General features: G+C 33.7%; 1 protein-coding gene across 3 annotated transcripts in view; it reads right to left on the bottom strand.

The window, feature by feature from the left end:
- GTF3C3 (general transcription factor IIIC subunit 3) overlaps positions 1–24,560 on the bottom strand; it is a 36,601-nt gene extending 12,041 nt beyond the window's left edge. For 2 of the 3 annotated variants that reach the window (XM_012544903.3, XM_012544904.3), the window contains exons 1-11: positions 24,366–24,560; positions 22,605–22,716; positions 20,031–20,218; positions 18,583–18,706; positions 16,845–17,036; positions 15,396–15,561; positions 10,134–10,281; positions 9,417–9,489; positions 7,665–7,736; positions 4,007–4,110; positions 3,261–3,432 (exon numbers count right to left, since the gene is read on the bottom strand). In XM_012544903.3, coding sequence (XP_012400357.1) covers positions 3,261–3,432; positions 4,007–4,110; positions 7,665–7,736; positions 9,417–9,489; positions 10,134–10,281; positions 15,396–15,561; positions 16,845–17,036; positions 18,583–18,706; positions 20,031–20,218; positions 22,605–22,716; positions 24,366–24,467 — 1,453 coding nt within the window. In that variant the 5' untranslated portion in view covers positions 24,468–24,560. The remainder of the gene's footprint in view (positions 1–3,260; positions 3,433–4,006; positions 4,111–7,664; positions 7,737–9,416; positions 9,490–10,133; positions 10,282–15,395; positions 15,562–16,844; positions 17,037–18,582; positions 18,707–20,030; positions 20,219–22,604; positions 22,717–24,365) is intronic. The other variant, XM_031960279.1, reaches the window with a different exon arrangement.
- Between the last annotated feature and the right edge of the window lie 2,337 nt (positions 24,561–26,897).

Below are 26,897 nucleotides of genomic sequence, written 5' to 3'. Positions count from 1 at the left end.
AAAAATATTTTAACACTGAAAGGTTTTATTTAGTTAATTATGATATAGTCATAAATAAAGCCAATATATGTATGATCAAATTATTTAAATTATTTGAAATGAATATTCAAAAAATAAGGATGTAACTATGGTGGGGTGGAATGATAGCAAATTATTCAATCATGATTTTGTGCTGTTTTTCTCTACCAAGGATCATGATCTTGAGGCCAAAAATAACAAAACCAAAAAAAAAAAAAAAAAAAAAAAAAAAAGGTTAAATTCAAGATAATTTTGCCCCAAAAGTTATCAAACTGTGCATACCCTTTGATCCAGCAGTGTTTCTACTGGGCTTATACCCCAAGGAGATACTAAAGAAGGGAAAGGTACCAGTATGTGCCAAAATGTTTGTGGCAGCCCTGTTTGTAGTGGCTAGAAACTGGAAACTGAGTGGATGCCCATCAACTGGAGAATGGGTGGTTAAATTGTGGTATATGAATGTTATGGAATATTATTGTTCTGTAAGAAATGACCAGCAGGATGAATACAGAGAGGCTTGGAGAGACTTACATGAACTGATGCTGAGTGAAATGAGCAGAACCAAGAGATCATTATATACGCCAACAACGATATTGTATGAAGATGTAATCTGATGGAAGTGGATTTCTTTGACAAAGAGACCTAATTCAGTTTCAATTGATCAATGATGGACAGAAGCAGCTACACCCAAAGAAAAAACACTGGGAAATGAATGTAAACTGTTTGCACTTTTGTTTTTCTTCCCGGGTTATTTTTACCTTCTGAATTCAATTCTCCCTGTGCAACAAGAAAACTGTTTGGTTCTGCACACATACATTGTATCTAGGATATACTAGGACATATTCAACATATATAGGACTGCTTGCCATCTAGGGGAGGGGATGGAGGGTGGGAGGGAAAAATCGCAACAGAAGTGAGTGCAAGGGACAATGTTGTAAAAAAATTACCCTGGCATGGATTCTGTCAATAAAAAGTTACTTAATAAAATAAAAAATAAATGAAAAAAAATTCAAGATAATTTGAAGAAGAAATGATAAGACAGCACTAAAGCACCCTAAGTTAGTACAAGTCACCAGGCAAAAATGTACTATATTTATATGTATATATACAAATATTTGTATATTAAAGTACTAATCAGGTTTGATTGCTAAGTCACTATGAATGACCTTTGAAAGACATACAGAGAGTAAGACAGATACCAAATACAAGGAGGTAAGCATATGTTCCAAATGGGAGGAAAAAAGGAAAGAAAATGAAATCTATAAACTACAGGCCAATGATCTTGACTTCCCTTCCAGGAAAAACTTTTATAATATTTTATAAAATGGATGATTAGTAACAACTAGTAAAGGCTGCAGAGTCACAAAACCCCAGCTTGGCTTAATCAAATCAAATCACATCAGGCTACTTCCAATTTATTTTTCTTTTTTTTTCTTTCTTTTTTTTTTAATCACATAAACTTTTTTTTTTTTAATAGCCTTTTATTTACAGGATATATGCATGGGTAACTTTACAGCATTAACACCAATTTATTTTTCAATCACAATTACTAAGCTTTTAAGTGGGAGGAATGCTATAAATATTAATGTAGGTCTGATCACTGTCATTTCCCTACTAAGAAAATCCAACTCTAAACTGGCCTTCTAACTATTCTTAATAAATGACACTATCCATTTTTTGTTTTTCTGCTGGCTATCCCACATGGCTGTTATGAGTTTCCCCTCACTTCCACTTCTTCAAGTCCCTAAGGTTATTCAGGATTAATTTTAAACTTCTTCATCTACATAATGCTTTGAATAACCTGGTCAGTGACTAACCTTCCTACCAAAACTACAATAGTATATACTTCTACATGAATATAGTTTCCCCCAATAGTACCTTGAGGGTAGAATTTTTGTCTCTTTATGCCCCATAATGCCCAGAACATAGGAGACATTTAATAAATCCTTGATGACTAACTGATAGCACTCCATCCAATGTTTAACCAAGCTGTGCAACTTTAACACTGGACTAGAGCAAAGTATATGACAAAGATTTCAATATTATACTTGTGGGCAAAATGGAAGATGAAAAGAAAGATGGGGTCACGATTAGGTTGATCCAAAACTGGTCAAATGATCATAGGGACCCACAAGGTAGTCATGGATGGTCTGATGTCAATTTTTAATGAGGTCTCCAGTGAAGGTATATGGACTTATGCTGTTCAATACATATTAATCAAATTCATAGATGACATGAAACTGAGAGGAATAATAAACCATAATGCTTAAGAGTATTTATCTAAAAAATCTCAACTGGCAATGATGGATCAAATCTAACAAAACAAAATTTAAGAAGAAATACATATTCAAGTCATGAATTACACAGTCTCTAAGTTCTTTTCCAATTCTCTATCAATAATGCTAAATTCTGCAACTTATTGATTATATGACCTTGGGCAAGTTATAACCTGATTTCTGTTTCTTCATCTGTAAAAATAAAAGTAATACTGACTTTATTTTGTGAGTTTGTGAGAATAAAATGAAATAACATAAGCAAAATTAGTTTTTAAAGTATAAAGCATTAAGCAAATATAAGAATTAGTCATTTAAAAAATAAATTTCACATAAAAATTAATTTCAGAGTATTAAATCTGTAAATTTATTTAATCATTTCTGACTTAGTGACTCCATTTGGGATTTTCTTGGCAAAGACACTAGAGTAGTCTGACATTTCCTTCTCTAAAGAAATCTGTTTCTCTCTCTCTTGTAAATAACAATCTAGCTCCTTTAAGTAATTTCATGTCCCCAGAAGAGGAACAATGGAAAAAACTCGATTTGGAGCCAGAGGCTCTGGGTTTAAATCTTAGCACTGTATTTACTACCTATGCGCTCTTGGACACCTGCTTAAATTCTTTGAGTCCCAGTATCATCATCTGTAAAATAAGCAGATTGAACTAGATAAGGGGATACCCTTTAGAATTTTAATCAGTGATCCAATAGAAGACAGAACACAGATGATTACATTAACTCTTTTAAGCCAGCATGTCATTTAGTAAATTATTTTTCTAGTACACTATTAAGTTCTAGCATGTGAATGTTGAAAATTAAAGAAATATTTTGTTTTCCATATTAATATAAAGTTGCTCTAAGGTAACACATTAATGACTTGCTGAAAACTGCAAATACTATAGTTGGTGGGTTTTTTTAATATCAACATTTGTTGCCCTCTCCTCCCCCCCAATATAAAGCTATCAAGATTTTTACCTGCATGCCGAAGCCAGACTACCGCTAGGTTATATCTTTCTGAGCAGACTAATGCAGTAAGGAGAGGAAGTGCAGAATTATATTCTCCAACATCAAGAAAAGCTTCAGCAACATCAAGGTACAAGTCTCCCATATCTTCAGGATTCTGTTCCACTAGTGTGGTCAGGAGAGACTGTCCACCACAGAAAATAAGGGCTTCAGTTCCACATTCAGAGAATAAATATAAATTTATATAAATATGTACTTCAGTTTAACTCAAAAATCTGTATTATCAATAAAGACCAAGTAGCAATAATCAATCTGAGTTTCCAAATTTAATTGGAGGAAGGTCACAGAATGAGTCTAATCAGTTAGTTCTATGTAAAGAAATGAACTGATGATGTATAGAAGTATAGAAGATAAAGAATATGCAAAGAAGATAAAGAATAAAGTAAGAATAAGTAAAGAATTTAATCAGGAATAAAGAATTTTGTTTCAACATGTGCCCTCAAATGTCTTTTACAGAGTCTAATTTCCAATCCTTATCAAATTTGTTCTTATTTCTTAAAAAGGAAAAAGTAATTAATTCAATTTCGAGAACAAATTATAAGGATTTGGGTGGAAATCTTAATAAATAGTCCTAATAAACCCCCTGGCACTAAAGAAATGTGAACAATCTAGATCCAAGTAATAATTTCTGACACACAGGTAAACAGATGGTAACTTTGCCAAAAATAAACTACTTCAGGATAACTCTTTTCACTTACATCGAGTGGATCCAGGATGTTAAGATGAACTAAGCACACCATCAATTTAACAGTGATATCAATAGGTACTCCTTCAGGTATAGTACAAGTAACTTTTTCTTCAGCTGTGGGGGGAAAAAATGAATTATTTATACAAAATAATTTCCCATCTCTCTATAGTCTTTATATAAAGTAAAGCGATGGTTTCCAAGCTTTTTATCATCACACACATCTATTTCTGAGCACAATCCTTTATGTGTGTATATATATTTTTAAAATTATATATACTACTACTCTGAAAGACAGTGAAGAGCTGAGATTAAACCAAAGTTCTGAACCTGGATGCCTAGAAGGATGGTGGTGTCCTAGACAGTAAAAGGGAAATTTGGAAGACCGGCATTTTGGAAAAAAGATAACTGCTCGTGCCTTGATCACTCTGCCTCGTCCCAAACAAAACTCTTCCTCACCAGTCCCTGCTCCAGAGCATGGAGGTTGCTTTCTAAGGGCCACTTGTCACATTCCCAAGAGAGAAGAAAAGGAGAAAGAGTCATTGAAAATAAGGTCAGTGACTGCAGTGGATATCAAGTAGCAATAAGATGCAAAGTCAGAAGTGAGGTGAAGCTGATGCCCCTAAACAGGCAGAATGAAGGGACTGGGAAAATGTCAGAAGGTAACAGGAGACAAAGTTGTGTTAGAAATAAACTCAACTGGCCAATGACTGAAGGGTAGAATACGATTCATCTTTCTTCCCTGTGACTAGTTGATCAAATATTCTTAGGAGTCACAGCCTTCACATTGAAGAACACTAGATTAAAGCACAATGTTAATGATATCCAAATACTGGGTTTACCTATCATTTTCAGGTAACCACAGCTATATTTCTTACAAATTCTTCTTCTTTATCTTTATTTGAAATAACAATTACTCTTTAGTATCCACACTCTAATATCCTGAATACATTTATATACTTTACCTCTAGATTAAAAAAAGAAAACTTAGACTTTTTAATTCAGAAGTTGGTCCAGCATTTAAAATAAAGAAACTAGTCGCATTTGAAAAATATCTTACATTTTATAGTAGTTAATAAATCTTAGTATTATTAAAAAGTATAATTTTCTTAGTACAGAGAAACACTAGGGACAGGAAAACCCCCAAAATACAACTTAGAAACAATGAAATCAAAAGATTAAAAAGTAAATAAAGCAGTAAATTTGTTTCAGAATGCTGATGATGCAAACCTGCCCTAAAACTGTACTGATGCAAAGCTTGAAGACCATTTTCAAAACTATGACACAATAACTAATTATTAGCCATCTTTATCTTTATTACTGAAGATCTTTAATCTTGTCATTAAAAGGAAGCCATCGCACTTATTCACAATTTATTATCACTAAATATTATATGTAAAGGCATAAAAACAGAATTGGAAAGAACCTAAGAGGTTATCATTATGACTGTCCTATACTATCCAAAGAATCTATTTTCATGCTTCAATTTTCATTTCAGACAGATTAACTCTACTTTGTTGATGTACAGAATCACCCAGATTCATAACTTTATTTTCCCATCTTCCTTCTCTCTCCCCCCTTCCATCACCTAAACCAGTGGTCCTCAAAGTGTAGTCCAAAGAATTGTTGGGGTCTCTGAAACCCTTTCAGAAGGTCTACAAATTCAAAATTATTTTTTACTTCTAATATAGTAAATAGCTATAAATATAATCCATGTGAACAAAAACTCTTTGAACAGATCCTCGATGGTTTTTTAACAACATAAAAATACTGAGAATACTGTCAATATAATCTTCCTGATTCCATATCACTTCCTTACTTAAAAACCTCCAACAGATCCCTATTATCCATAGGATCAAATATAAATTACACTTCAGTATCTAAAACCAACTTAAGTCTACTACTGTTCCTTGAATGCAGTATTCTACCTCTACCTTTACCACTAAGAATCTTTAGCTATTTCAAAACTCGGCTCATGGGACATACCAAAAACTCTTTCCTTCTGATTGTTAGTCCATTTCTCCCCTCCTCAAATTATATGTTAGTCTGTTTACCCGTTGTATTCCCATTTTTCATTTATTTCTCTGTATCCCTAGAACCTTGTACAGTGGCCTATACACAGGAGATGCTAAATAAAAGCTTTTAGAGTGAAATGGATGAATATGAGGTCTTTTCCAAATTAAGGTTGTCTTTCCCTGGATACTTTCAGGTTGTTCAATGTTCATCCTAAAATGTGGTAGTTGAGAACTGAATAGAATCTGATATATGGTAGGTACAGCAAAATACTGTATGTTTATTATCTCCTTATTCTCAAGACACTTAGACTGTCTTAATGAATAAGTGTGCATTCGCTTTCTTGGCTTCCATATAACCCTGGTGACTCACACTGAGTTTACAATCCACACCCCCCCCCCCCCACCCCGCATTTCTTTTTGGTATTAACTGCCTTTTAGTTTATCATTACCCTACCAACCCAAACAAACATTGGTTACAAAATAACCAAAAAATTTCACTCAATACTTATCTTTCGACAAATTATGTCTTAATCACCAAATCTGATAGTCTTCTCAAACCACATCCATCTCACTTTATCAGTTGCATTTTTCAAGTGTTGATTATCCTCTGCTCATAAATGCTGTCTCCTCTCTTTTTCTGAAACTGATCTCTTCTAGTTCCCTTCCTATTTGTCTGATTATTTCTTCTCACTTTCCTTTGCTGGCTCAGAAATCAAAACATATCCCCTAAATATGAATGTTCTCCAAGTCTCTACCCTGAGTCACCTTCTCTCTTGTATATATACTCTCACTTGGTAATCTCTTCAGCTTCCAAGGGTTTAATTATAATCTCTATGCAGAGTACTCACAGATCTACATTATCAATTTTTCTCTCCTTTATACTTCAACCCCACAACTTCCTTATTGAGCTTTTCTAATTGAAAGTCTTGAAGACATTTCAAATTTTAATGTTCAAAACTGAATCCATTACTTCTCCTCACAAACCCACACCTTCCCTCTCCTAAATTTTCCTATTTTTATTAGAGATAACAGTCTTTCAGGTTTATAACATTAGTGTTATCTTTGAGTTCTTACTTTCTTCATATATTGAATCAGTTGCCAAATCTTGCCACTTTTTTTTTTTTTTGTAACTGGTCTCTTTCCTCTACTCATACAGTCAACATTTTCAGTTTCTCTTCACCACTCATTTAGACTATTGCAATGACTTCCTAATTGGATTTTCTGCACCAAATCTCCCATCCCCCATCCACCCACCCACCCTGACAATCTATTCTCCACAGAATTGCCAGTTTTTTCTTAGGAACAGATCTGATCATATCACTCCTCTACTCAATAAACTCCTCTATTCAATAGTAACTCCTTACTGCCTCAGTGCATCTCAATCATCAATGTTCTACCTAAAGTTCCCTCAACTGCTGGTGACTTTTCTCCCTATTATGTACTTATTTTGTTATTTATTCTTTATGTATTTATAAATGCACATATTATCTCAAACTCCTAAAGAATAGAGCCTCTTCTTTTTTTAATATTTGTATTTCAAATGCCTAGATGCTATACGTATAGATGCTGACTGATAATGATTTTTCCTCCCAAGATCATCTGTTGATCCTCAATTGTTTTTTAAAACACAGCCCATAATTTAAAACTGTCACTTACGTATAAGAACAGCATCATCTGAAAAAGCTTCATTTGTTACAGACTGTTCCTTCTCCTGAATATCCATCAAATCTTTCCCATTTGGAACAATAACCAAAAAAAAAAAAAAAAAAAAAAGTTAATTATCAATCCCATCTATCTGTTGCATTTTTCATTTATAAATTATGAATAGCTTTCTTTGCTAGTTTTAAATTTTGATTTATAATCTAACCATATGGGTATTAAAAAGGTATTACCAACTGATACTTTATTTTTTAAAAATCACAACTAAAATATTATCTTCCCAGACCAATTCATGGAAATAATTTCATCAATCTTACTGCATTATGAAAAACATTTTCATCCATTTATTCCACAGCTGACATTTACTGATTCAATGTTCTGGGTGATAATTAAGGACATTACCAATCTACGATAGAGGAATGAACAGAGGACAAAGCATATTCATGGATGATTATAATGCAAAGTAGAATAAGGTAAATGCTATGAGGCTATAAAGTGCTATAAGAAGTTTAAGGAAAGGAAAAATTTGGTAACTTGGACCACAAAAAGTTTTATTAAAGTCACATATTAACTAATCCTAAAAGGACTGAGAGAATCTTGTCATAAAGAGATATAAGGAAAAGCATTTTAAGAAAAGTGGGGAAGGAAAGCAAAAATATGAAAGCCAAAAAAGGTGGGATGGGGCACATTCAGGGAATGAAAAAATATTTAATGTAGGCAATACTTCAACACCCCTCAAAAAAATCTCATGGATCTACTATCTAAACTAGAAGTATCAAACTTTTTAGCTGTAAGCTAAATTCAAAACAGCCCAAAGTACAACCCTATCAAATTAACTGTTAACTGGGAAATGTTTAACAAAATAAATAAAAATATGCAAAAACTGAGTTTCCACGTCAGTACACAGTAGGATCAATTTCTATTTGAGTTTGACACCACTGCTCTAAATTATCCTTTGTTTATATGTAGGATAAAGGTTCTGTTGCTATCATAACACACTGGGTCCTGCACCTAAAAGCTATGAAAATAAGCTCAAGCTCCTAGAGTAAAAGCTTCTCAATTATATTACACTGCAAATTTTATTATGCTTAACACAAATCATCTTATTTACCTTTTGTATGTCTCTGTATCTAGCATTATATTTTTTTTGCACAGTCAGTGCTTAATACATGCTTTTGATTTAAATGATGCTGCTAATACTATCATAGTACAGTTAAAAGAGTTTGGCTTAAAAATAAAGGCTACTAGAGAAGTCTAGAAATTAGAATGAGCCTTTCTAGCAGGCTCTATTACAACATCAGTTGGAAAGTTATTGTTCACTAGAGCAATTTATCTTTATTCAACTCAAACTATATTATCTTCCATTTAATTCAATATTTACTTCTATGCACTCTGGTTAATTTTTTAAATCACTTTGTTTAATTCTCAAGACTGAATCTGTGGTTTATTCATTTCATTCTACTCATTACAGTGGGCACAAGACAAAAACAAAAAAACAAAAAATTCAGCATCAGTGAGATGCAGGCCACACTGAATTACACATTCAGTGTGTAATTCTGACTGATCTGACTGATAATAAAAAATTGATAAACAAGTAAAGAAGTATTCTGGGATGCAGTCAACCAAGGGACAGAAGACTAGGGGAGAAACTTCTTAGGGTTAGTTAGTTGGTTCTAAGGACATTAACTTTAAAATTCAAAAATTGCAAATCTTTAAAATGCAAAAATATAGCAGTTCTACTGTATATACCTCTATTTTCTCCTGGCATGCTTTTTTCAATAACCTTTTTCCATAGTACAATTCCAGAATAATCAGTAATGACCTAAAGAGAGAAGAATTATAACTTATTTCACACACACAAAAAAGAATGAATGGAAAGTGATGGCATGAAGGTTACTTGAGAAAAATGTCTTTGCAATTTGAAGAATAATTCAAGTAATATTAATCATACCTTACAAAATGAGGTTTTTAAAGATGCCATTATGATATAATGAAATTTGTACATGAGCTAAACACTAACTAAAGAGTTATATAATTCAACACCAAGAAAATTCAAGACTAAAAATTAAATATAGCACAACTATTAGTTGGAAAACAACTGTCCTAAGCTAATAAGAACTCTGACAACTACACTAAATACCAGAAAAACACTGCCACTTAGATTTTTAAAAGCAATTTAAATGTGTCTTCTCTTTTAAAAGCTTGATTACAAAACGAGAAAGGAATCTTTATAACATACACTATATGGTGCTGTTTCCCTACATCATTGAATCATTGCAGAAATCACTTTTACCAAGCATAAAACATTCTATAGATATGAGCTATAGTTATTATACATACATCCTAATGAGGAGTTAATTTGTCAAATTCTATTTTTCGTTTTAATTAAGAAACATCTATTATTTCCTTTAACATAGAACAGCAATCTGTTCAAAATCTAAACCTGGCACAGATAAATTCTCCTACCTCTAAAGCTTTGTCATGTTGCTTGTTGGAAATGTACAGTTCTGCTGCTATGTTAACATCTTCCATGGAGACAAGATTCTGGTGTTTTGAAAAGGCCTCCTCAATTATATTAATAGCTGAAGTGACATCATTGGCTTCATAATAACTCCTTGGAAGGTAAGAATACAAAAACTGACTGAAAATTAGTTAATTTAGGTAATCAAGTTTTACCTATGTTTGACATACAGTTTGCAATATTTTTCACTACCCCAAATTTTAGGGAGAAAATCCTTGAATTTAAAAATATAAGAAGTGTGCTGAAATACTTATCCAAAGATTGAAAAAGATACTATAGAGAAAAAGAGATAGAGATTTGTGTATAACTCCTATATAAATTAGATAAAGAAATTATCAGGCCAATTCTATAAACCAAGGATTGACAAACTATTACCTAAGACGATACTTTGCTGATTTCTACTCTAAATCATAGATCAGACATGGATCAGACATAACTGCTTTTATGTACAATAGAAGAATGTAGCCAACCAGATTTCACTCCTCCAACAAACACGAAATAAAGCAAGCAAAAAAATCAAGACTCCTATATATAGCCAAAACAATTCACAAGCTAGGATTCACAATTATGTCATCAGAAGTTATTTACTAATCAATCAAACACCTAAGATAACAAGATCACAGTGTTAGAAGCAGAAGAGGTCTTGAAGAACAATTATTCTAAAATCCTCATTTTACAGATGGGAAAACTATCCATAATGATGAAAGGATTTCTTTTTGCTCTCTTCTAAGTGACTTTTTATAGCTGTCAAATATCTGCTTGGTGTTTATTATGTTATATGATACAAGATGTTGTTCTAAGCCTAATTTCTCTTTTCTAATTTTCTGATTTTTGTCGAATTGTTACCTTTGTTCATAGCTTTGTTCATATCCAAGTTCACAACCTTGAATTTTCAAATGCTTCTGGGTTGTATGTTCCTAATTTGTTCCACTGATCAATTTAAAAAAAAAATTTTTTTAACAGTAACAAATTGTTTTCATAATTACTTTTTTGCACTATAATTATGTGTATTTCCTGCTAGGTTCCCTTATTTCTCACTTTTTTTTTTCATTTTTTTTTTTTTGAGATTCTTCACTTTTTGTTCTTCCAAATGAATTTTTTGAATAATTTCATCTAGTTATATAAAATAACCCTTTAGTAGTTTTAACTGATATCCCACTAAACCTGTAGATCTATTTAGGCAGTATTGTCATTTGTATTTTAGTAATATCACTCTAATATGAGCAATTACTCTTCAATTAATTCAAATAATTCAATTATACTTTATTTCTATAAAGACTATCTTCAGGTTACATTCATAAAATTATTGCATCTTGGCAAATCGACTCCCAGAAAGCTTATATATTCTGCAGTAATTTAAAATGAAATATCTTTTTTCTAAACTTTTTTCTTTACATTGGGTTTTGTTGGTAAAATCCATACAAATAATGATGAATGTTTTATGAATTTGTTTTATATCCTGCTACTTTTATGAAGTTACTATTTCTATTAATTTTAAATTGAGTCTCAAGAATTCTCCAAGTAAGCTATCAGGGTAATTTTCCTCTTCTTATTCTTATTTCCTCACTTTTTTTCCTCTTCCTAATACAGCTTATATTTCTAGAACTAGATCAATTAAGACAAAGTAAAGATACCCTGGCTTCACTCTCACTGAAAGTCCAACTCTGTAATTCACCAAATTAACTACATAAAACTCCATCTCTGACCTGTTTCTTTGTACTGACAAACTCTCAAGCCTAGAATGCAATCATCCCTGATCTCTACCACAAAGCTTATTTCTTCAAAATACAGCTCAAGCACCAACTTTAACATAATGCTTTTCCAGATCTTCCATTTTGTAGTGTTTTCCATTGTCTAACTTTTTTTCAACATTTTCCCATAAGTGTTCAATAAAGCTAGAAATCTAAAGTTTTCTTTCTCAGATAGAAGGAATTTGGTAGGATCCTAGGTTTCCCTATTTTAAAAAACTACTTATGTAAAATGACAGTTTAGTTTAGTTTACTGACTTCTTTCATATTTTTAATACTGGTAATTTGTTTTTTCTCTTAAAAAAATTGATTAGCGAATGGTCTATTTTGGGATTCACAATTTTTTTTCCTATTCTTAGGCTTTGTTTTCAATTTTATTTATCAATTTTCAAAATTCTCAAGGTTTAATTTTTTTTTAATTTGTTGTTTTTTAATTGTATACTCAATAATCTGTTTCTCCTTTGTAGATAAAAGTGTTTAGAGACATAAATTTTCCTCTAAGGATTATTCAACTGCATCTCATTGTTGTCATTTCCTTTAATGAAATTATTTATTGTTTTTATGATGTTCTGACTCATCTATTACTTAGGATTAAATTATTTAATCTGTATTTTTTAATTGTTTCAAATGTCCTTTATTGATTATAATTTTTGTTACATGGTCAATTTTTGTAAAGGGGCCCAAAGTGGAAAATATATAACTTCCTTTCTATTCCCACTGTGTAAATGCCAGAGACCATGCATATATAATTTTTCTAAACTTCTATTTCAATTCCAACTTCTGTCCTGTTTCTTTTATATATTTATATATTTCTTTTATAAAATTTATTTAGTCTTGAGTGGGACAGATGAAATTCTACAATTCTTATAGTTCTGCTGTTTACTATTCTTTATAATTTGATTAACCTTTTAAGTTCTTAGATGTTATCCTATTTGATTCATCTATGTTAAGCATTGATAATGATACTTTTAAGTATAATGTAATTTCCCTACTTCTCTCTTTTTAACATTGACCAGTCTGAATTTTTGGTAACTATTTTTATGAATTAAAGCATAATAAATTCTGCTCTAACCACATATTTTAACTCTATGAAATCATACCGTTATTGTATTCATATAGTTCCAGTGTGTATCTTGGTAGGCACACCAAGTATTTTATATATTCTGTAATTATTTTAAATTGAATTTCTCTATCTCTTCTTCCTGGGTTATATTGGTAGTATAGGATAATACAGATGATTTTTGTGGATTTATCTTATATACCACAACATTGCTTGAAGATATTAACTTTTAGTTGACTCTTTAGGGTTTTCTAAGTATACCATTATATTTACAAAAAGTGATAATTTAGTTTCTTCTTTGTCTATTGTTCTCCCTCTATTTTTATCTTTTTTGTTACAGTTAGCACTTTTTTACTACTATGCTAAATAGTACTAACAGCTTCAGTGCTGGGTTGTCTTGTTCTGTTAGTCCTGTCTTTTGCAATGGCTTTCTTCAAAGCATTGGTTTTAGGTCTCTTGTGGCTTTCTGGTGCTGGAGTTGTCCCCACCACCGTCCTGTACTTTCTCCTACTGTGGCCCAAGCTAAGGGTTCCTGAGCATTATGCTGGTTGTTATCACCTACTATTTCACTGATCTTCTCCTTTTTCCTAATTCCTAATTGTGAGTAGCCTGTCTCTGGGTCTCATCTTTCTTTATCTCTTCTTTAGGTGAGCTCACTTATTTCTAAAACTTCCTTTATCATGTCTATGTAAATGACTTTGAAATTTCTATCACTAAACCCAATCTCTTTCCCTGAGTCCAGTTCTACTTTTCCTATCACATTATCCTATTATCAAAATAATTCCACTTGATTGCTAAGAAATACAGAAAAGTTAGGTTTCCATAGAATGTTGTAAGCTTCAAGGTAATGCAAGGTATTAAGTAAGTATTAAGTATCACTGACCAATGTGCTTTCAGAAGGAACTTACTTGGCCACAAAATTCTGATAAAGGAGTCTATACTAGAAAACTGGCTTAAACTGCCTGGAGAAAAGGGTGTTTCTAGGGCATATCAGAAATGGTATCTAGCTAATTAAAGTTAAGCAAGAGAGGATAGAAAGGGGGGATAACCTAGAAAAGCTTGCTCTTGCTTCTTCTTTTTATTTTTTAAATAACTTTTTATTGACAGAACCCATGCCAGGGTAATTTTTTACAACATTATCCCTTGCACTCACTTCTGTTCTGATTTTTCCCCTCCCTCCCTCCACTCCCTCCCCCAAATGGCAAGCAGTCCTATACATGTTAAATATGTCACAATATAGTTCTTGCTTCTGTTGTCAGTGCCCTCGGTGTGCCCGCTTCTCCTGAAAATTGAAGGCTGCATCCTTTAATCTCTCTCATTCTTTCAATAAAACATCAGACTTTGAAACTGAGTCTGGGATCTTGTTTCTCACAACACTATACCTCAAATGCAACATATCTACAACTGAATTTATCATTTTCCCCTACAAGAACCTCCCCCTCTTCCAATCTTTGCTATGTCTGTTGACCAGACTATCTCGCAAATATATGAACTCCAGGAGCTCCTGGCATTTAAGGCTTTAAAATCTGGCTTCAACCTACATTTCTAGCTTTATTTCATTTCCTCCCCCTTACCATTACTCATCCTATATTCTAATAAAAGTGAATAATCATTCCTTTCCTACTTCTGTGTGGGGCAAACCTTTTTCCCCCTCATTCCTAGAAATGTTCACATTTCCAAATGTTCAAATCCTTCTCTTCCTTCAAGGGCCAGCCAGGTTAGGAACCACCTTTATCATGAAGCATTCTCTAACATCCCAATCCATAGGTAATCTTTTTCTTCAAATTTGAGTCACTGTATTCAACTTAATATAGTTACTCATGTTCTTCCTTATATTACTATTACTTATGTATGTGTTCTTATTTACATCCCTCAGAGCTAACACTGTATTAAGTAAAACCTTAGTAAATGTATATATTGCAACTTAAATCAATTTATAATTATAAAGAAAAATAATGGAAAACAATATTGTTACAAATGCCAACTATCGCATTTTAATTAAAGATACTGATTGAATTTGTGTGCTGGCTGAAAATCTAACCACTTTTATAATATCTTCTAACAGAACATTCTTTGAAGACAAAGGCAATGTCACTTTTGTCTATGTATTCCAAGTACTGGTAACAACACCTGATATTAAGTAGGTACTTAAATGATTTTTTTTAATCTTCTGAATTTCAAGCAGCCTACTTTGAAGATCTTTGACAATTGAACTCACTTGTAAATTGGCAACTTCTTTTTCATTCATGGCCCCTTTGAAGTATTACTACCTGAACCTGAAGAGAAAAATGCATTATATTTCAAACACACATGCCTTGCTTTTTCTATAAGTACTAAATTTACTATTTCAAGTATTAAAAAAAGTAAGACATTACTTTTAGGTTTCCATACAAACTTACTTTGCCATATCTCTGGCCAACTGCATGAAACGCTCTCCATCAAATGGGGATAAAAGGTTCAAAATGCGTCTATAACCATCCATTGCCATTTTATGTTCTCCCATCTGTTCATAAAGGCTTGATCTTTCCCAAAGGTAACGAACATTTGTAGGATCATACTTAAGAGCTAAAAGTAGAAACAAAATATATTCTGCTTTAACTAACACAGCAAAATTAGGGTACAAAGTGCTAACCACCCTATTTATATGATATTTAAAAACTAAGATAATTCATGGTATCATAGATATGGCGCTAAAAGTTACTTAATTCAAAATCCCTCATTTTAAAAATGAGGCAACCAAGACACATAGAAGTAATTAACCCAAAGTCAAATAAGTACTATATGGCAGAGTTAAGATTTGAATTGTGACTTCCAACTTCAAATCCAACACTTTTCCTACTGTGTTCTCAGAGGCGTTTTCCTGTTCACCTCGGAGCAAAGGCACCATCCTCAAGGTTAGACCTTTACAGGGTGGCTCCAGCCTCACAACTAGGCAACATAAAATGCTTTGATAGGTCTCTTAAGGCCAGGTTTTGGGCCAGCACAGGAGATAATATGTTAACTCCAGTCTCATACAAAAACTTGATTCTTTGACTTTTGGCAAATTTCACAGTGAAATCAAGGTGAAAGTAATAAATAAAATGCCACATTGTAAAGTTCCTTCCTGTTAACATATCCTGGTCCTACTTTGTGCCCTAACTGGGTGAGATCCAAATTTAAAACTTTACAATTTGGCCTCATGTTTGCAGCTTCTGTAACCAATCTAAGGTAAAACTTCCTAACAACTGAAGCTAAAGTGTCTTGAGCAGTTATTAGATCCTTTATATAGGAAGTGTTCAACCAGAGGCGAGATGATCGCTTGCTGGGAATGCAGTAAAACAGACCTATTTAGGTCTTGTCTACATAAGATAACTTCTGAGGTACCTTCCAACTCTCAGAGACTAACATTTATTTTATCAGTATCTTCACAGAAAAAAAAAACATTAAAGCTGTTTAAAAAAAAAATCAATTCTTCAATTTCCACACTGGAGCAAATTTTGACTCCAGAGTTGCCTGTTTAAGTGACCCATCTAGTCAGAAAGAAGTTTTGGATCATATTCAATTCAAAGATATATATCTTATTCTATAACTCAACCCTAAGGTAAAGTTAGCCAAGAAGAAATGATTCTAAGCAAATGTATCCTCCAGCTTAAAGGATTCCATCCTAGTACCATTTGTCTCACTACTGACAAATGTAGGAGAATTCAAATGACAAATTTCCAATCTTAGTAGGAAATTTAATTACAAGTTAAATTTGTTATCAAAAACTTTACAACACAGATTAGCAATTAAAATAATTCTAGATTTTTGTCATCCAACATTTTATCTATCAATTAAAGTGGATATAAAAACATATTAAAATACATTACCTTTTGTATAGCAAAAAATAGCTTGCTTAATGTTGTCTTGTTCTAGTGACATTTCTGCTAGTCTAACCCATTCTTCTGTGTCACTAGGGTTTAAATGTGCAGAAATTAACTCAAACTGCAATGATTTTTCCATATCACCTTGGTCCTCATATATCATTGCAAGTGTTGAAAATGGTTCATAAGCAAGAGGAGCTATAAAAGACAAATTTTTTTTTCAATATTTACAAAAGGCTAAAAAGGAGAAAAAGTGGTTGAGTTAGCTATGATCAAGGTCCACAAACTACTACAAAATTCATATATGCCAATATTTTTCATGTTCATTCATTTCAGTCACTCTAAGAAAATCTCACAAATTGAAAATGGAACTCAGGATTTCTTTAGGTTTAAATAAAATTAATAACTATAATTTTCTTTAATTAGCAAATTAATAACTGACATGTATGTAGTGCTTTTAAAGTCTTCTAAAGCCTTTTACACAATTTATCTCATATAAACATCACAATCACCCCAGAAGACAATAATGCAAGTGAATTATCCCCATTTTAAAGGTAAGAAAACATGCTCAGACATTCTGATTTGCCCCAAATTATACAGATAATAAGGAACAGGGGCAAAATGCAAAGCTAGTCATCCTGACTCCAGGTCCCAAGCATTCTACTCAGAAAAAAAGGGGGATAAGGGGAAAAATGTCAAAAAGTATGCTTTTGTAAAAGATCTGCTAGATGGAAATTTTACAATTGCTTCCATATCCTGCCATTAAGGATGTAGGCCAAATGTGTTTTAGTCATTAGTATTATGTGCAGGACAATCTTGGAGTTACATCTCCTAACCAGAAAGAACCTAGACACTTATACCCAAAGAAATCAGCCAAGAGGATGCCCATAGTCTCAATTTTTGATGCAATAATTCCAAAAATCAAGTATAAAGACATTTAGAAATTAATGCTCCAAAATTATATTAAAAAGAAAGGATGGAATAAAATAAAGGGCCAGACAAGGATGGTAAATAATATGAACTATGATAAATTAACTTGAAGGAAAAAAAACTTAAAATATTATCAGTTCTTTACAGCATACAGAATTATGTCTGAAAGAAGGCTCTTAAAATTGAGGTTGTTGATAGTATAACTTCAGATAAAGATTAATTACCTTCTATACTGAATAGTAGTTTGGCAAAACAGAGAGCAAAATAAAAGAAAAAAATATCAGTCTGAAAGCTGCTCTCAGTAACAAGCAGCTTACTGTTATAAAGATGACAGATTTAGAATTGTCTTTTGTTAAAAAGACACCCAGGTAAAAAAATTCATCACTTGACATTATGTGATCTGGAAATGGAAAAATGTAACTTCTTCAATTCTATTTCAACATAACATCCTTGAAATATTTAGGAAAGGTTATTTAGAATAATGGAAAATGGAATATAAAGACTTCAAAACACCAGTGAGAAAAATAGTAGTATACTTTAATGGTAATGGGAATAGAATATATACTGTCTATTGCTATCTAACATCTCTAGTTCAATCAAATAATATGATCCTGAGTTCTTGATTAATGCTTCTATTTAAGTAAAAATGGGAAGATAAATATCATCATAAATAATTATAACTATCAAACAATTGATATTTTCCAATTAGCAAGGTAGTATGAATCTCTACTTCATTACTGGGTTACGCTAAAAGGCTTGCAGGGACAAAATTTAAAATTCCTACATCAATGTATAACCCCCCCCCATAAAATACCTTGTCTTATAATTTCCATGCACATTAATATGGCCTCTTCACGTTCACCTCGAGCAAATCGGATGTTAGCTTCCCCCATGAGTCCTCTCAGAGCTCTAGGAAGTTTACTACGAGGTCTTTTCTCCTACAGAGGAAAAATGGTATTTACATTTGAAGAAAGTTCTAAATCTTGATTCAAAACACTTTAATAAAACTAAGAAATAATAAAATCAAAATCTTACATTTAAAAAGGCAACTTTTCAAGTTTCAGAATTCAACAGTTCAAACTAAATGGTTGCAATTTTAACTGACTCACGTAAGAACTTTTAGCAGAAAAACAACTGAAAACTCAATTACAGAAAAAGACAAAAATTATTTTCTAAAAGCTTTCTAAAGACTGGGATTTTAAAAGTTTAAAAATGTAACAGAAACCAATTTTATGGACACAAAATAACTTTATAAAATAGTTCTGTGGATTGGTTTGGGGCAGGGGTGTTGGGCTGTGTGTGGGGGTGAGGGGCAGTGTGTTATGTAAATATGTGCACAATCACTTTTTTTTTTTTTTTGCTTTTTGTTGAGGCAACTGGGGTTAAGTAACTTGCCCAGGATCACACAGTTAATAAGTTAAGTGTCGGAGGTCACATTTGAACTCAAATCCTGACTTCAGGGCTGGTGCTCTATCACTGCGCCACCTAGCTGCCCCCCACATACACTTTTTTAAAGCAAACCTTGATATGCTCAGATACTACTTAGTAGGATGCTTTTATAAGTAGGCTTATTACCAGATTTATTATTTGTTTGGCATGAAATTTAAAGTAAACCAGAAATCTGCAATGGCACAATTTAATAAAACTCAGAACTACAAATTTCCTTATAACCCCAAATTTTCTTTCAGAATTACAACTCCAAATATTTGCTTTCCATCCTCTGACAATATGAAATTAGCCACCAGATGCAAATATAAGCCTACCTCTTTCCCTGATTTCCACCAGAAACTCTGAATCTTTTATCTACAAACATGTCCCTATTAGCTACTATTAGCTTATTGTTGAAGTTATTTGCTCAATCAACATGCTAAAAATCTCATATTCAAAGCTTTGATTCCTCTATATCCAATCTAACCCTATTGCTCCCACAAATATCCAAGATCTATTGATTCTGATTTTTCATTATCTTTCCCAAACATCCCCTTATTTCCATTCCCACTCCCACCACACTAATTCAGGTCTTTAATACTTTCCTTACTGGACTCCCAAATTATTTTATGGCCATGATGATGTTCTGCTTTTCTTTGTTATCTTGTAATGTCAGGTATATATGAATGCTTGCTGAGTTGTTTTTTAACTGAAATTTTAGTTGAATATGGACCCTATTATGGCAAGTCCAGTGCATTTTCATGCACTGAAAAAATACATACTACTTACTGAATCACAACTTTTTCTTCAAAATAAAAACACATAACTACTTGCTTTCATCATTTTTTTGGTCTCTCGATTAAGGACCATCTCCAACACAAATACATCTCCTGCTGTGGGTTGTTCAGGTGTTTCTTCATCTTCTTCCTCTTCTTCCTCCTCTTCTTCTTCATCTTCATTTTCTCCAAGCATGGAAGCAAAGACCCTATGGACTGATTTGCTGACTCCATCGGATGTTTCTCCTGGTAAAGAGAAATCAAAACCAAATACAACCATTTTGATTGTCAAAAAAGGCTGTCACTTCTAAGTGGCTGTCTTTTACAACCTTTTAAAGTAATAATAAGACTATTTATTCAGAGGTTAGACTTCTAGCAATCGTAATTATTCAGAATATAGCCACAAACTTGTAATTAAATTGGGGAAGGTGAGGAGAGGTCTGTTATTTGCCAAAACAATAGCTTTAAAGCTATCCCTTGCTTGATAAGAAAAGCAGTGTCCGCTCGGGCACATAGCTAGACAACTGTGCATAATTCAGGCAGCCAACTAGAAATAGCTAGAGTTTAATGACAACTAAGAGAAAAAGTACAGAAAACAAATATAAAGGTATAAAAAGAAGATCAGGGAAATAATTTAGTATGGGGGAAAAATAGCAAATAACCCACAGGTCAATAACCCCTCAGGACATCCCAGTATCACTGCACAGAACAGCAATTGATGTTTTGAAAAGTGACTTGAACCATCAAGAAATAGTTACGATAACAACTGATGAAATTAAAAGTATATATATTTTAAAGATGTACAGCTAAAATAAGTTTTTGTACTTAAAGCAGTCAGTTATTTGTACAATTCAATTATGTAGAACACATCTTAAAAGATGCTTGATAACAATCAAATATGATAGTGTTTAAGTAAAATGAATATAAAATACAGACAAGAGTAAGTTTTCATTAAAATTGCAGGATTTTAATTTTTCAAATACGCAAAATTGCTCCAAAGTTCAAGAATCACTAATTGAAGTATTTAAATGATTACATTTTCAACTGAGAGGATGAGAGGCTTTATGCATAGAGAGGTATGTGATTCCCAGGCAAGTCATTTAACTTCTCAGAGTTCCAGGCAACTTAGCTTTGTAGAGACTAAACAAACTAAGGTGATAAGATCTACTTCCCCTTAGTCTCCTATACTGAAGAAATCACAATTCTGTTTTTTAAAAATCATTTGAACCATAAAGTTTTCAACCAAAGTAAATGAATTAGGCTATTTTAATGGGGGGAGAGGAAGAGGAAAGAGGTGTACATAGGGGGAACCAAATCTGTGATTTCGTTTAAAAAAAAAAACAAAAAAAACCTAGTGAGGAAACTCCTTTGGTTGCCATTTGTCTTTGAGAGTTGCCTAGGGCATAGAGAAGTTAAATAATTTTCCCAAGAGCACAAAGTACGTGTCAAAGATGGAACTTGAACCCATGTCTTGAATTTTAGGCCATTTCTCTATTCATTCCCACATGCTCTCTGTCTTATAAAAGAACTTATTAAATTTAAATGATGATGCTAATTATAATAAAGTATCTTATATGAATTTCTAAATCATTAGAGTAATTTTGCTATTTTAAATGAAGATATAGGTTGATGACCAAGTCAAGCATCAAAATATATTCCAAAAGAAGCATCTAACCCAAGTGAGTTATATATGAGCTGATTTATAAATCATTAAAAAAAACTTTTTCTTAAGATATCATGCACATACCTTCAAGAATAGCAAGGCTCTAACAGGACAGGACTGAATTTTTTTTTTTAATTCATATATTAGATTTGGTGTCTTGTTAATTAGTTAACAAGATTATGATAAATCAAGGCTCATCAATTTTCAATAAAATTTCATAAATTAATAGAACAAGAAATTAAACTGAAAAGGTACTGGGTAAACTTCCTCAGGTTAAATTATTGATCTAAATGTAGATCAGAAAATGAGAAAGGTTGGGTTGTGGGGTGGGGTAGAGAAACAACCTGGAACATTTTAAAATTAGAAGTCAATTATTCTCTGGAGGAAGGAGTTGGCTATGAGGCAGAGCTAATCATATACAATTTTTAGATGAAAGATTTTAGTTAAACATGGCTCAGATGCCATTCTTAAGAATGTTATTCAATCATTCAGTTGAGTCCAACTCTTCATACTGACTACGGGGTTTTAATGGAAAAAACAATGAAGTGATTTGCCATTTTCTTCCTCAGTGGATTAAAGCAAACAAGTTAAGTGAGTTGCCCAGGGTCACACAGCTAGTAAGTGTCTGAAGCTAGATTTGAACTCAAGATATTTGGGACTGTCAGACCAGTGTGTATCCACTAAACAATCTAGCTGTCTCCTACTCCTACTTTCTTCTGTGTGCTAGAAAAATAATGGTTACTATGATCCTAAGGAATAAAAACTCCTAAATATAAGAAAAATCAAACATCCCTAAAGATGGCCACAAAGCAGGTAAAACACTACCATACATTGAAGTCACAAAGATAAATAAATACAATCAACAAATACACAGGACATTTACTGTCAAATGTTACATTAATCACAAAATAACAAATACTTTTTATAACTCTTACAACATACTGTAGGTATTAAATCTTTTCAACATACCTTCATTGATATCCTGGCTCTGAGATTTGATAGAGTCAATTCCAGAAGAAGATGGAACTTCTGAGTCATTTAGATTCTCCTCAGCTAAAACTTTTCCTTTTTCCTGACCAGCCTAAAGGATTTAAAAATTATTATTACAGAGAACACATGCTTAAAAAAATTAACAATTAGAAATTTTACATATTATATTCTGTTCTGTGTGTGTATATATGTATGTGATGGAGACATTAACTTCTAAATAAAATTTTTACACTATCTATCCTTCTGATTATAACGTAAGAGTACAGTGGACAGAAAACTACCATTAAAACTTAAGCCCTACCACAGCTTTGTCAATTTGAACAAGTCTCTAAACCTCTGTGAGTTCTTTATCTATAAGATAGCATATATTGCATGCACTACTTAACTCAAAGGGTAGTTGAGAGGACCAAATGAGATCTGTATTTTAAACATAAGCTATTAATGACTTCTGTCCATATCATGACATAGCCGGTAAAATGAATTAGACATTGAATTGAGCCTATAACTAAATAAAAAGAACTGAAGGAGTATATTAAATTTGGAAAACTATATCACACTTTCAATCCCAGACTACTTTCTAATATAAAGATCCATCTTCTCAAAACAAATATTTTCCCTCAGATTGCTGTTAAATTTTGTAACACTATAATCTCTGAGAAATCAAACGAACAGGTGGCTCAATGGAGGGAGAGATAATTCTCTAAGTGATGATATACTCAGGTAGAAGAGACATCACTGAAAAACCGTTATGTCAAATAAAAAGAGAAGTCATTCACGTGGAAATTCACAAGGGACAAAAGGTGAGCAGCCTAAAAATCCAGAAGGCGCACCCTTCGTGGAGCAATTTAGAAAAAACATGGACAGGAATTTAATAGGATGACGTAATAGGATGGGAAAAGCCTTAATTTTTAAATTATTAATTAATTAAATCAATTAATTAATTTATTTTAATAATTCAATTAATAATTTAACTATCAATTATCAAATCATACTATTCATTAGATATAAGCAACCACAAACAAACCCTCCTCGTCATTTCTTTGTTTAGATATGGAGGCAATTCCCTTAAATAAACAAGGTAGGTGACAGTACGAGTTTCTTGGATAAGAAGGGGAAAATGAAAATGGAAGTCTCCGATCTACACCAAGCGAATAAGAAAATAGTAAGAATGTTTCTTCCATTTAAATACCTGTGAATTCTCTGTAGAAGGTTATAGTCTGAGAGAACTGCAGAGCTGGAAGGACCTCAGAGATCATCTGGTCCAACCCCCTTATTGTACTAACGAGGAAACAGATTTAGAACAAGGAACAGGGCCAGAGTCGCGGGAGGAGAACTATCCCCCCCCCTCCCCCCCTCTCGGTCTCAAACCCGGGGCCAGGGCGCTCTCCGCATCACTCATCTGCGGATATTAACGTCATTCTGAAGGAGAAGTCCTTAGACAAGGACGGACCCAAGCGGAGGAGGCGGTTTCTGCGCCTCCCCAGAAAAGACAGGAAGGAACGCCGAAGACTTTCCAATCCAATGCTTCATTTACATATAACATAAACTGAGACCCGGGGGGGAGGGGGGAGTCTCAAGAAAAAAAAGAGAGAGAGAGAGAGAGAGAGAGAGAGAGAGAGAGAGAGAGAGAGAGAGAGAGAGAGAGAGAGAGAGAGAGAGAGCGCGCCAGGTTTCGGAGCTCTCGGGGCCGCTCGGCCTCAGGAAAGCCTACGGGTGTCCGACCCAAGGCCTCGGACTCACTTTTTTCTCGCGAGTTTTCCTCTCTTCCCTTCGCCTCTCGAATTCCTCAAAGGAGATCTTCCCTTCCAGATAATCGATCAGCTCGGGGCTGAACCCCGACATAGCGCCGCCACTAGCGCTTCCTTCACAGGTAGCATAGAAATAAGAGTCTACGGTTACCTACGTCTCCTCCCTGCCCCGCCCACTTCCGGAAGAGACCGGACGCAGTGCCTCCAGCAAAAAGAGCCGGGCAGCCCCGGGCCCTAGCGAGCCAGAGGGCCGCGTTCTAGGCTGGGGGATGGGCGTGGTGACTAGGTCCCAAGCCTTTCCAACTGATGCACAGTGATGCAGTGAGCAGGACCAGAGAAGCGTAGGCGGTCACAGCCTCACCTACCCTGAGCAAAACTTAGATATTTCCAAGTGACCCATGATGAAAACAGTTATCTGTCCACTGCCAGAGAAAGATCTGGTGAATTCTGAATGCAGACCGAAACACGCTTTCTTTCCATTTTCTTTGTTTCTCACTTTTTTTAGTGTTTTTTGTTTAGTGTTTGTTTAGCCAATAGGGAAATATTTACATAACTATACATGTATAATTGATATATATGCTTTAAAATTTAGAAAGCAACATATTACATCTAATTAGGGGATACAAACCCTATCAGAATTTTGGTTTAATAACCTATATTTATTTTCTAACTTAAAATCAAATCAAATACGGATTAAAATTTCTACTTAGTAATGTTTTAATATTTGCACACAAATTTCTAAGATTTTGTGCTTAAAGTAAGCTCACAATGCCGGCACATATCATTTAATAGTGATTGTCTCATATAATTGTAAGAGATTCATCATAGAAAATTTATTGCTCATCTTGATATCTGAGGAGGTGCCCTTAAACTCAGCATTCCTGATGTAAAAGTGAATCATTAGAAGTTGTTCCTACTTAACAAAGTTGTAGATTATCAGTAAACTCATTCCTTCATTGGAATCCAAGCAACTCAAGTTATTATTTCTCAGGGATAATAAATATAAAATAGTTATTTACTTATTTATTTTACAAATTTACAATTTAAGAGGAATTCCAGAAGGCTCCTTTTCACTTTCTTTGATCGACATCAGCTTTCTTTGTTCTCTTTTAACTTCCCCCATTCAGAGCTGCATAGTCTCAGGTCTCCAGACTTTTAAACCGCAAACCTAATGAAGATATGATTTTCTTCTTCTTCTTTTTTTTTTTTGCTCTGTAAATCAGACAGGCCTTGAGGACTAGGCTGTTTGTTTTAAAAGCAGCTAAGCACTTTGCTGTTCTTTTTCCCAAAGTCAGTGCAAAAGGATTATAATTTATGTAAAATTGCTTTTACTGTTACATCTCAAATAACAAATTTCACTGAATTAAGTCAGCATAGTTTCTCCTCTCACTCTCACCTTTTTGTCCATGTGTCCCTGCTGCAGGCAGGGAATGAGGGAAGGGGAAAGAAAGAGAAAGAGGCTCTCTTTATTCTATGCACTATCCTCCTTGTGGAGGCCTTGATTTAGTTGAATTTGCCTCCAAATTACTTTACACACACACACAAAATTCATTTATCTCAACGTTGGTATTGAATATTGGTCATATCTAAAAACCCATATAAAGTTACCAGATATGAAGCAATTACATCCAATAAAGAAGCTAACATTCATATAACATTTGTTTTCTGTTAAGCACTTTTGCAATCTTGAAATGACCAGTTGCCAAACTCCACAATCATTGTTCTCAAAAATTAACTAACTTTTTCAGCAGCCCCAGCTTGGCCAGAGCTGAAGTCTACAGAAAAAAAGTCAGGCTTCTCTCTCTCTCTCTCTCTCTCTCTCTCTCTTTAAACAAAATCTAGCTCACGAGAACAGACATGACATAGACATTCTGCACAAAGATACAAACACAAAAATTACATGAAAGAGAACCATCCCTTCCCCACACAAAACAGCAATATCTCATCAAGTACACACTCTGGTGATAGTTTAGATTTTTTTCTGCTCTGAAGATTTGGATCTGGATTACTTCTCCTTTCCTTTCTGGGGAGAGCAGCTCCAATCTCATGGCTTGAGATCCTGTAATACAAAGAGCCAACCTCTTGGCTCGGATCCCCAAGCCTGGAGGGGTTGCCCCTATCCAGCAGTTGTCCAGAGCACCCCATGCTCTGTGCTGTTTATCAGGACTTCCTTCTGGCTTACTAGATGGCACCCCTTAACCTTGGATCACTAAGCCTGGATGGTCCCAGAGTCCCCTTTAGCCTAAGGGCAGTCCAAGGGCACAGGCAGTGCCCTGGAGGGAACAGCTCTACTCTGGACTGCTCCTTCCTCTTTATCCCTTTTTATACACTTGCCCTTGTGCTTCTTCTCCTAAGACTTGTGCTTTTGTTTGTATCTGGGGCCCTCTCTTCAGGCCTATACTTCACAGAGAGGGAGGCTGAGGGTCTGATCTCAAGGATGCTCGGAGAAAATCCAGCCTGGCATCTCCCCTGCATCAGAACCCCAGGCTTTTCTCTGGGAAGTCACAGATCCCAGACAAGCCCC

This window comes from Sarcophilus harrisii, chromosome 3 (assembly GCF_902635505.1).
Source record: "Sarcophilus harrisii chromosome 3, mSarHar1.11, whole genome shotgun sequence".
NCBI classification, from domain to species: Eukaryota; Metazoa; Chordata; class Mammalia; order Dasyuromorphia; family Dasyuridae; genus Sarcophilus; species Sarcophilus harrisii.
Note: the sequence above shows the minus strand (reverse complement) of the source record. Positions and strands in the feature narration are given on the sequence as shown.